At 35.2% G+C, this 11,472-nt stretch overlaps 2 protein-coding genes across 4 annotated transcripts; one reads left to right on the top strand and one right to left on the bottom strand.

The window, feature by feature from the left end:
• The first annotated feature begins 221 nt into the window (after nt 1-221).
• LOC125825718 (SNF1-related protein kinase regulatory subunit beta-3) lies at nt 222-8,574 on the top strand. 3 transcript variants are annotated; one of them, XM_049505030.1, is made up of 4 exons: nt 222-392; nt 524-642; nt 7,819-7,927; nt 8,000-8,574. In XM_049505030.1, exons 3-4 carry the CDS (start codon nt 7,895-7,897, stop codon nt 8,321-8,323), a joined length of 357 nt encoding a protein of 118 aa, XP_049360987.1. In that variant the 5' UTR covers nt 222-392; nt 524-642; nt 7,819-7,894; the 3' UTR covers nt 8,324-8,574. The 3 variants fall into 3 exon arrangements, with proteins under 3 accessions (XP_049360987.1, XP_049360988.1, XP_049360989.1); XM_049505031.1 differs by having other exon boundaries at nt 385-402; XM_049505032.1 differs by lacking the exon at nt 222-392 and having other exon boundaries at nt 421-642; nt 8,012-8,574.
• On the bottom strand, nt 3,881-5,188 carry LOC125825747 (uncharacterized). Its single transcript, XM_049505058.1, has 4 exons — nt 5,166-5,188; nt 4,325-4,574; nt 4,073-4,207; nt 3,881-3,970 (listed from the first exon to the last, which is right to left on the bottom strand). The coding sequence occupies exons 1-4, from the start codon at nt 5,186-5,188 to the stop codon at nt 3,881-3,883; spliced, it is 498 nt and encodes a 165-aa protein (XP_049361015.1).
• Nucleotides 8,575-11,472: the final 2,898 nt, after the last annotated feature.

Genomic DNA, 11,472 nt, shown 5'->3' on the forward strand with positions numbered 1-11,472 from the left:
GAATTTTTATGTTTATGAGAAAATATACAACACAAAAATTCAATATCACATGTCCAAACAAACCTTCAATTTCATCTCATGATTCCATATCATGATACCATATCGCATGGCCAAACGGGCCATTAGTAGCACCTCACCAATTTCCCCTTTTTCTACCTCACTTTTTTTTTTTAAAAAGAATATAAAAAGAAGAAGAGGGTTTTATTAATTTGTTGAGAGTACAACCATTTTTTGAAGTAATGAGACATCATATTCTTTCCTTAAACATAATTCATTTGAAATTTTGATTGTTCGGCGAAATTTTCTAAGTAACAAATTGACATTCACCTTCATTTTCCTCCATAGCTATTTGATATCTTTGTGCGCTTTTTTTCCACTTTACCCAATCTCAGGTGAATATTGGTCCTTTTCTCCTATCTTCTTACAAAATTCTTGATTGGATTCATTTTTGCTTGTAAATCAAAGTTTTAGTTTGTATAAATAGTTGTTCTTCACAGTTTAATTTGTTGGGTTTTTCTTGCAGATGCTTTTCTGGTTCTGCTGGGATTCATTTAGCATTTGATTGTTATTCCTTGCCATTATTTGTTTTCTCAAGACGAGGGCTTTCTGGGAAAGTTTATTAGATCATTGCAGCTGAATTAGGTATGTTTTCGGTTTTTCGAATTTATAATTTTCTGTTAACTAAACCATGAAATCTTGAATTTACATATTTAACATTTATGGAGTAGATGGAGCTACAATTTCATTAGTGTAAAGTTATGAGCTTTCAATTATGAGAAATTTATGTGCTTGCAATGAGGTTTCTTATTTCTTTAGGGAACAAATGGTTAATTCAATCAATTACCTACCCTTTAATCCTTCGTTAGTTGGGGTTTGCTATATAAATCCTATGTATTTCTGTTCGTTCCGGTTGATATAGGGAGCATTTCTCTCCACGAGCCTGTCCATTAAATTAAATGTTCTAGAGGATTTATTAAAGTTCCTACAGAGGAAAGTGGAATCACTACCAAAAAATTTACTATATCAAGCACCAACAATTTCGTTCTATGAAAATCTTTCGCCAGTTGATCGAAGTAGATAGCTTCTCATATTCTAGGCACTTAGCTTGGTTTCCCTCAAATCAAGTGATGCGGTTAGAAAAGAGAAGTAGGCCCCTACTGACTAAAGCTTGGACTCTAGTTTCGGTGTGTTCCTTGAAAGTAGCTGAAATTAGGTAATCAATATGAATTTCCTTAAATGGACCCTTCTTTCTTAATTATCTTCTTAGGAGTAGGAAATGCCATTTAGAGCTAAAGATAGATGGCAAAGAATAGTTTATTTTGAAAGCAACAGTATTATTACCTCTATTAGTTGTAGTACGGACTCATAGATCTTGGAACATATATGACGGCAAGGCCTAAGCATTAAACTATGTGTAATGTGAATCCCCCCTTTTTACCGTACAATGTATTCTCACTCCATCAACCTACCTCAATCCTCCTCCTTAATCGGGGACTTTGGCCAAGTGTTCAAGGCTCATGTAGGTGAAGTTAATTCTCTTGTTGAGGCTTTGGATCTTGCATTTAATTCTAGATCATTTTCATCAGAGGTTAGGTTGAATCAGATTCTAATTCAAATAAAGCTCTTTGTCCACATAATCTTTCTGGACTTCTTAAAGCTGGCGTGAAGTTGCTACCCACTGTTATGTATATTCTAGTTAGCTTGATGTTAGACTACCATTTGCTTAAAACAATTCTGGAATGAGAACTTGTGTCCTAAATAGTAGTTAGGCCAAATATGTCTGTAATCGAAAGATAAATTTATTTTAATGGTTAAAGTGGAAAGCAGAATAGAACAAATATAACAGTACATAGTTGTTACTAGAATTGTCTGGATTTGAACGTTGTTCACATGCTTCCGGATGCTTCCAAAACCAGTTGTCAATATTGGTAATATGTGTCTAATGAGCGGTGGCCTCTGAGACGTGTACGCATATTACTCTGCATGAATAGAGTGCATCAGTAGCTACTTGAATATAAATATGGATCATTGTCTGCAAATTATCTATCTTCAAGATATAGTGAGTGAGGAAACAACTTAGTGGTCATTTAGAGGGGAGTCTGAGGTTTTCCGGGAGATCAAAGATTTCAAGATGTTTGGTAAGCAACTCTTTTGCTGAGCTATCCACTTCCATGTAAGGTGAATTGGTTGAACTGTGTCAATTGGAAGCAACCTCTCTACTTTCACAAAGTAGGGGTAAGGTCAGCATACACACAACCACCCTCCCTAGACCCCACTTGTGGGATAACAATAGGTATGCTGTTTTTGTTGGTGTCTTCTACTAGTTATTCTTTTTGTTGCTACTCCTTGTGTCCCTTTTTTTCCTTCTTCCTTTTCCTTTACCTTTACTTCCATTGTTTGTTTTGGCTTTTCCCAGATGAAGTCCACTTTCAAATTGATACTGTTCATAAGTATTATCTTTGAACCTCTGAATTTAAGCCGAGGGTCTATCAGAAACAACCTCTCTACCTCGCAAAGGTAGGGGTAAGGTCTGCATACATCTTACCCTCCCCAGACCCCACTTGTGGGACTGCACTGGGTATGTTGTTGTTGAACCTCTGAATTAGAACGAGCACCAAAAAGTAACTGTCAAGTTGACCCAAGGGTTTAGTCAAAGTGGCAAAGGGTGAGGGACTTGTGACTAAGGTCATGGTTTTGAGTCCTGCTTCATGCCAATTAAACCTAGTATATAAGTTGGGAAGGGTAGAGGGTGCCCCTTTATTACCGAGTTTCGAATGCTATAAGGGTTGGCCCGAACAGATTTATTGGTCATCCAAAGAAAGCGGTATCTACCAAGTGAAGAATGCTAATTAAAATAGAGGAAATTATTTGTCCTAATTTTCTGGATGGGATTGGTAGTGTCTTCAGAATGTCTTTTGTTCTTTTCTTTCCAACTATCTACCATATACAAGTAGGAGTGATCTTCCACCAGTACTCCTCACTATTTCTTCTCCCCACATTTCTCCGGCTGCTCAGAAGTTTCACTATGGAACTGAACATAGCTCAATTTATCCATAATATACAAAAGAACATGTGCCACAAATTTATAGTTGTCTTACAATGTAGAAAATGGTGCTCATTAGTTACACTTTCCTGACCACATAGTAGGCCCATTGAACAAATTTGAAGACCTCTTCTCAGTAACTTTTCTTGAGTGGCATGCTTTCCTGACAACCAACCACTCAAATCAAGAAACCCTTACTGAAATTTTGACTCTCCAAATAAGCTTTCAGGACCAGGGCACATTTTGATGAGTTCTATGATTCAAATTTCAGTACAGACTTAATTGTGAATTTCCATCTGCTATTTGACCTTCATTTAAACTTTTCTGGAAACTTAGTAGTGCCACCAAAAGTGGTCAGTTGCTGAAGCAGAAAGGTAAAACCCTCAATTTCCCAATCATTTAAAGCTCCTTTGAAGATCAAATCTCAACCATGTTGATTCCAAATATGGTTTATCTACCATGGTTTTGAAGGATAATTGAGTATATATTAGGAAAGGTGGACTTTAAGCTATTTAGTCTAATCGAGTGGTCCTCTCCAAAATTTAGTGTTTCTTCGGCCCGGACACCACAGTCATCAGAAAACAAATTGTGTTTCTTCCATTACCCACTTTGATCTCCACACTTCCCCAGAATTCACGCTACTGATTCCTAATGGTTTTTCCGGACACTACTACCATGGGAGCTTCATTTGTAATCAACTCATTATTCATTCCATATTACTGTGCGACAAAGTGTCTCCATAATGTCATCTCTGCTTAAAACCTCCATAACCACTTTTGTAAAAGACTTTTATTGTGTAATTTCAGAAGCTTTATTCCCCTACAACCTTGCTTCTTGCTAAGAGTTAGGACTTCCCATTTCACCAGACTGACTGATGCTTCTGTTTTCCGTGTTACTCCTTAGCTTGTCTAACTTCTTTTCTACCCCCTAGGAATTGGGAAGACAACTATCATACAATTGGGAAGAGCATCCAATACTGAGTCAATTAGTATCAATCTTCTCCCTAAGGATAAATATTGGGCTTTTCACCTTGCCAAGCTTCTTGTCACATCTCTCAATAACCTCATTCCAGCTATCCACTGATTTTCTCTTTGCCCCCAAAGGTATCCCCAAGTACTTTGTTGGAAGAGTCCCCACCTGACAACCTAGATTCTTTGCAAAACTCTGTAGATTTATTACTTGGTTTACTTGATATAAAGACCTTTTGTTCCAGTTAACCCTTAAGCCAGAAAGAGCTTAAAAAATAGACAAGATTTCCCTAAGGTGTCTGATCTGATCCACCTCAGCTTCACAAAACACAAGAGAATCATCTGCATATAACAAATGAGAAGTTTCACCAGCAACACCAACTTCTGTTAGGACTCCAAAACCTCTAATCCAGCCATTAGACTTAGCTGTCCTAATCATTTGATTTAGGCCCTTCATTGCTCGAAGAAATTGAAAAGGTGACATTGGGTCACCCTGTCTAAGCCTCCTTTGAGATTGGAAGAAACGTACAGGATTACCATTCATCAAAACAGAGAATTCAATACTGAAATTGCAAAACTTTATCCATTTAATCCCATTTATCACCAAATCCGATATCCTTGAGTATTTTCAAAAGAAACCCCCAATTAACATGGTCATAGAGTTTTTCAGTATCCAACTCGCATAGAACCCCTGGCTTATCAGATTTAGTTCTAGATCCCCCAACTCATTTGCCAGAACAACATTTCATAATCTGTCTTCCCCTCAGAAAGGCCATTTGATGAGCATCAACTAATTTTCCCCTTACTGTGTTCAATCTCTCTGTAATGACTTTAGATTCTAATCTTGTGAACTCCACCTATTAAGCTTATTGGTCTGAAATCTTTTAACTCTTCTGCATAATTTTTCCTTGGAATCACAGCAATAAAAGTAGCATCGAAATGTTTCTCAAAGAACTTATTTTGGTGAAATTTGTGAATTGTTTGCATCAAGTCTTCTCTGAGTGTTTCGCAACATTCTCTGAAAACCCCCATTGTGAATCCATCTGGACTAGGTGCCTTTTCCACTTTTTGAGTATTGTAAAGAAAATATTATATATTTATTTGCGAAGGTACAACTAGAACCCATACATCACAACATGTCAAATCAAATTTACTTGCAGTTTGCAGCTTTGACCATGACAGCCTATGCATTTTACAAGAAATTTAGGAGATTTCCAGTATGTTCTTCAAGTGTATTGAAGATTTGACCCTCGGTATGTTAGCAAAGTTGATATATTAGAGTGAACAAAACCTTGGGTCAGGATGGATTTTTCGATTAAGAGATAAGAAGCTTTGGCTTAATACCTAAATAACGAGGTGCACTGTAATGCTTACTTTTGATGACTTATTATGACAAATTGATGATGGTAGCTTTCTCTGCCTATTCTGTTGTTTTGTTTTGTTTGGATTTTGGGTGGGGGATAAACTGGTGGGAAATTTTCTATTTTCTTAATGAGGTAATTTTTATATAACACCAAAATCAAGTGATTGCTGGTGTTTTTGAACAGTTGCAACCAAAAAATTAGTCCTCACTGACTATGTAAATAGCTAATGAAATAGAGCACTGCCTCTACATTTATGTAGAATTGTGAAAATATGAATATTAATAGATCTCCCCTATATCTTTGTGATCTAAAGGGTGTGCTCAATACTGATCATGAAACAGTTACCTACTCGTCTCTTCAATAGAAGTAGTTCCTTTTTAGGATTAGAGAATGGTGCTTTTGGAGAAAGGAGGTCAAGTTTAACTTTCTTCATTGTAGTTACCCTATATCTTAAAGAAAGACCATTTAAAAGGGAAAAATGCCTATTCAGTGCAGGGATGTTGGAAATTGGAGGTCGACTACACCTACCCTACCCTTTTGTTTCTTTTGATAGCTACGGTGTCTGAGTTGTCTTGTGCACACCTCAACTATTCTATTAGGTACCTGCAACCTCTCACCAACACAAGTACCGGATAAATCTAGCTACACATAATCTACTTTGACTGGGTGAAAGTGCCTTCCAAAAAATGATATCGAAGATCTAGTCCACCTCCCTAGGGACCCAATGAGAATCTCTTTCTAGGTTGTTACTGATTCCTACTCAGATTTCAGGTTCCATATCTCATACTTGTTTCACGATAATATTCTGTAGCTTTAATTATATACTAATACCAACCTCCAGAAAAACCTCAACCTAACGAGACTATGCATAATTAATGCTCTGATAGAAGTTCCTACCATTCCTTTTGCAAGCGTAGTTTCCTTTCATATTGTAAGATTACTCCTTCAATGATCACTATTTGTTCCAATGTTGACATGGTTGCCCACCTTTTTGCTTAGCGGTGAGGAGGAATGAAAATGGTTCGGTTATGGTTTTTATGAAGAATATTGTTAGCGAACCTGCTAAAGTATGGGTAGTGATGGTACTTAGCTCACTGCTAAGTGTGTAGGGTTGGAAACTCAGTCACGCTTGGATTAGTCCCCTAAACAGAGAGTCAAGCTTGAGTCTGGTTTTCCAGGATCTACTTCGTTAATTCTATTAATAGATGTCACCATGTTATGGCAAAAGATGGTGCCATTGCCGATCTCAATAATGAGGTCAGATGGGTGTTAATCGTCTATATAATTTCTGGATTCAACAAACTTGTTGTGAGGTCTATATTTTATTTAGTATAAGTTGGTGTACAAAAATATAGTGGAATAAGCTCGATGAAACATCTTAGTCCAGCACAGGCTATTAGCATTAACTAATTTTTAAAGTGTAACAGGGAATATAGTTTTGCTCCAATTTATCTGATTTAATAAATATCTACACATTTTAACTAAGTCTACTTTAAGATAATGTAATCCAAATTATTAATGTCATTCAATAGAAATTCTCATTTTCCATTATCTTTTTGCTATTAAAATTCATTTCTTCTACTGTTTTCATTTAACCACATCTGAAACTTACCTGAATTTGTTATTTTATATTTATTCCTGGATTTGGCGATGAAATTATAGTGTTCTCAAAAAGAAATCAACTTATTAGTCTTTAATCCGTAATTAATTTAGTTCTTAACTTGATCTTATTCGATTAGAGAGTAATCCAATGTCGTGGAGCTTGAGCCCGCAGAACTTTGTCCTCTCAAATTGCAATTATCACTGAATAGACGATTGTCTTCCATCTCACGTATGCTTATCTGACATTTTTTTTTATGACAAGGGAAACCCGCAGCCGCTACCCTTTGGGTGTGCACAGGGTAAAACCCTCGCTCCTATGCAATAGCTCGCAAATCATATAGGAGAGGTAACCCGCACTAGGCAAGCCCGGTATGACGAGCTCGACCCAAAAGGCAAACCCCTTGCTTTCGCTGGCAAGGGGTTTCAAACTTGAGACCTCCAACGTGGAAGTCTCAAGCCCAAACCACTGGGCCACCCTTTCCTACTATATTTCACTTAAATTTGTTTTTCTCATCAGTTCTGCTTAAGATATCTGTATTGTTAATATCATGATGTTTAATCTAAGTTGCAGACATCATTTATCATTTGGTGAGTTTATCTTATGAGCAATACGGATTCTATTTTAGCACTTCTATGTATACCTGCTTTAATAATTGGAGAGACGTCATACAAATAGCTTGTGATAATATAGTATTTTGATTCATAAAGACCCTTATGAGTCATGGCCATGTCCTAATTGTCCCGCCAGTGGAATATGCGCATCTAAGAGATTTTTCATGCAGTGCCTAATCCCGAAATTGGTTCTATTTCTTGTTTACAATAGGATATGTTTTATTTTCAGGTTAACTTGGGAAAGTTTTATCTGCTCAAAACTTTCATCTTATTAGCTAGACCGTGCTGTTTGTTTTTGAAGCAACATGAACCACCCTCATCCATATGGTGAAGATCATGTAAGTCATAAATTCTTGTAGTAACTGATAGGTGATAGCTCTGGCATGTTTTTGACTTAGCCTAAATCTAAGTTATGCACACAGGATGAACCCACTGTCATGGGCTTTGAAGTTCCAAGATCACCCGATGCAAGTTACAACAATGTGTATCCTGGGCATTTAGATGAAGGAAGGGAACCACCGATGGTACCGCCATATTTGCATCATACCTTGCTAAACCACCCAGCAACAAGAGATGAATCAACCTCCCTCCCGTTGCCACAGAACGCGGTGCTAAACCATCTGTATATTGAGAACGGAGAAGTCCCGAGGTCAGTTGTAGCACTTGGTGTAACACACCGTTTTCGCTCAAAATATGTTACGGTCGTGCTTTACAAACCCGTCCAAAGAAGATGAGGTAGCATAGCAGACATGCCTGAACGTACACACCATCTTTGGCTTGTGGTCTGATGATAGTAGAGGTAAATACACAGCAAGTTCTGCAGTGGAGAATGTTTATTTCTTCCCAGCTACTAGTAGTAGGAAAATATGGTATCAGGTACCCTTGGACTTGAATAATTGAAGTTATATGTTCAATAGTTTTAAAAAGTTTACATGTATTATGGCAAAAAGTTAGTGATGTCCCTGTTTGTTTGCCTTGACAATTATGTTTTTGAGTAGCTCTTCAATGTTGACGTGTGTGAAAATCTGTTAAACACCTTGTTAGATTTAAGCCAAGTTCACTACATCTAATATGGCAGAAAGTTAGTGATGTCCCTATTAGCAATTCTGGTTGATTGATATATTAAGAGATGACTATCATAAAATTGCAGCATATGCTCTTTTTGAAGCCACTCTTTAAAACTAACAACTCTTTTGGAAAGTTGTGCAAATGTTGCCTTCTGCTCGCAATACAATGTTAAAAGTCCTACAAGGGACGAGTGGTGTTGTTAGATGGTCTTGGGTAATCTCTGCCTCTTGAGGTAGCTAAAAGTTCATTTCTTTACATGATATTAGAGTAGGATTCAATCCAATTTTATTTACAGATGTTGGATCCCCATATTAAATTGCCCACGCTTCATGGAGTGTTGTAAAGTCTCACATTGGATTAAAAAGGGATGATCTTGAGCAATCCTCTCTTCTTTAACTAGCTTTTTAGAACGAGTTGAGTTAGACTTAAGATTCCTTTCTTTACGATAAATACATGCCTACTTGAGTTCAAGGTCGAAAGATCATTTCACAAAAGGCCATACAGCTTCCTTAAAGCAACAAAGTTCAATTGTATATCGTCAATAGAGTTAAAAAAAAAAAGATTTTTCAATCTTGTGATCCTAAATTAAATTTATATCAAATGTATCAAAATGCCTTTTAATTTTGTGGTCTTAAACATGTCACGTGGAAAGTTGAAATTAAAGAGTTACCAAAAAGAGAAAAGGAGTCGTTCCTTTTCAAACACAATAAAAAGGAAAGTAGGTCATTCTTTTTGAAATGAAAGGAACAACATTTTGTCTTCCCGTGTCCGAGCATAATTTCAGTGGCTACATCGTAGATTAGGCTGACAAAAGTAAAGGATGCCCTAAAAAGTATGAGGATTACAAGATATTATGATTGTTATAAACATATTTGTATTATAGTGAATGTCTATTATGTGAAATTCTTTGGAAAAAAGTAAGGGATCTACTTGGGGATCAAGTCAATTTTCCCTTATAAATAAATGAGTTTTCCTTCCTCGTAATTGATCTATGAATATACCTCAATCCCTGAATATCATTCAAGAGGAATAAGAAGTCTTCTCTCTTCTCCCTACTTTATTCTTCTTACCATAACAATGATTTAGATATTAATTTTTTAAGGGTGTACAAAGAAAATTAAAAAATTCTGCTTATTTTATGTAGTTCCATAACAATGATTTAGATATTAATTTTTTAAGGATGTACAAAGAAAATTTTAAAACCTGCACCAAACTAATAATTCTAATCACATCGAAAAGAAGATTTAACTAGTGGTTTGATTTAGTTTGGGGTTAGGGAATTTTTTTTTTATCATAGTTGATTTAGTTTGATTTTAACTATAAAAAAAAAATCAAATTGAACTAATGAATTCAACTTACATGTATATAATTTTTATAGATATTTTATACTTCAAATATTTGTTGTAATATACTTTATAAATATTTCTTAAATTATTTCAAGTGTGGATTTAGAATTTAAATGGTCCACTCAAGAGTATGAGTAGCTAAAAAAGGGAAACAAAAGCGAGATGTTATCTGGATCGTAGAATAAGGTAAAATGGACGGTTGTGATCAAATTTGGGCATGGGTCGGATTGATGGGTCACAGGATGGGTCATCCGGATTGAATTAATTGGGAAATGATTTGCAATTTTAAAATTGAATAAATATTGGCTAGAATTGACATAGATTGGGTAGAATTTAAATAAATTAACCAATAGCAAACATAAAAGTCATATTAGCTCATAGCTACACTTTTGCTATTTGCACTCATAGCAATCTATTTGCTATAGAGCATCTGATTTGTATAAATCGCAGATATTTGATTTGTATAAATCGCATCAATTTGTATAAATTGGGCGTTCGTGTCAATAAAAATTGTGTTTGTATATGTATATGTTCTTTGTGTTAGGCTAGAGCGGAGAGCGAGATTAGGAGAGAGGGGATAGAGGCGAGCAAGAGAGGGCAGAGAGTAGAGAGAGGTGAATTTGTATATCGGTTAGATAATTGTTTATATATAACTACTTTGTATATGTATCAATGATTGTTTTTGTATATCTGCATAAAATTTGAATTGTATACAATTGAATCGAGTTAAAACATTTGTATTTGTATATCAAATCTCTCTCTCGCTTTATACAAACACAAATTGTACATTGTATTTGTATTTGTATAAAGTGAGAGAGAGAAAGACAAAAGAGAACTAGGCAAGAGAAGATTTGTATATGTATAATTATAAGTGTATAGGACGGAGAGAAATGTATTTGTATATATAGTCTCTCTCGCTTTATACAAACACAAACACAATTTATATATTTATGTTTGTATAAAAGTGAGAGGGAGGCGAATGAGATTCATGGGAGAGAGGCAAGAATGACAATATGCTTGCTACGAATTAAAATTAAATGGAACTATAGCTATAACATTTATTTTGAATTAATAGTCTGTTATAATGCACAATTTTCCCTAGTTTTTAATATGCACATGGGTATGGATTGATAATTGGCCGAGACAAAATTTTAGGAACAGTATATTAGTATTTGCAGACGCATATTCGTAATATAAATTGATGATTTAGTATTTTAGAGTTTTTAAAAATTAATTTATTAAATTTTAAAATAATATAATATTTATTAAAATTTACTAACTTCTTTTATATATTCGTGTATCTAGACTTCAACTTTTTTGTTTTTTTAGTGTTGTTATTATTGTCATTTAGTATTTAACTCTTTTTTTAACATTAGTATTGATCTGATTTTGATTTGAGCTTCATTAGAGTTGCTAAAATCTATTACCTATAACATTTATTGAATCATTCAAAATTATAAGTCAAGCTT

The sequence above is a fragment of the Solanum verrucosum genome, unplaced genomic scaffold (genome assembly GCF_900185275.1).
Source record: "Solanum verrucosum unplaced genomic scaffold, falcon-dt-bn FXZP01000003.1, whole genome shotgun sequence".
NCBI classification, from domain to species: Eukaryota; Viridiplantae; Streptophyta; class Magnoliopsida; order Solanales; family Solanaceae; genus Solanum; species Solanum verrucosum.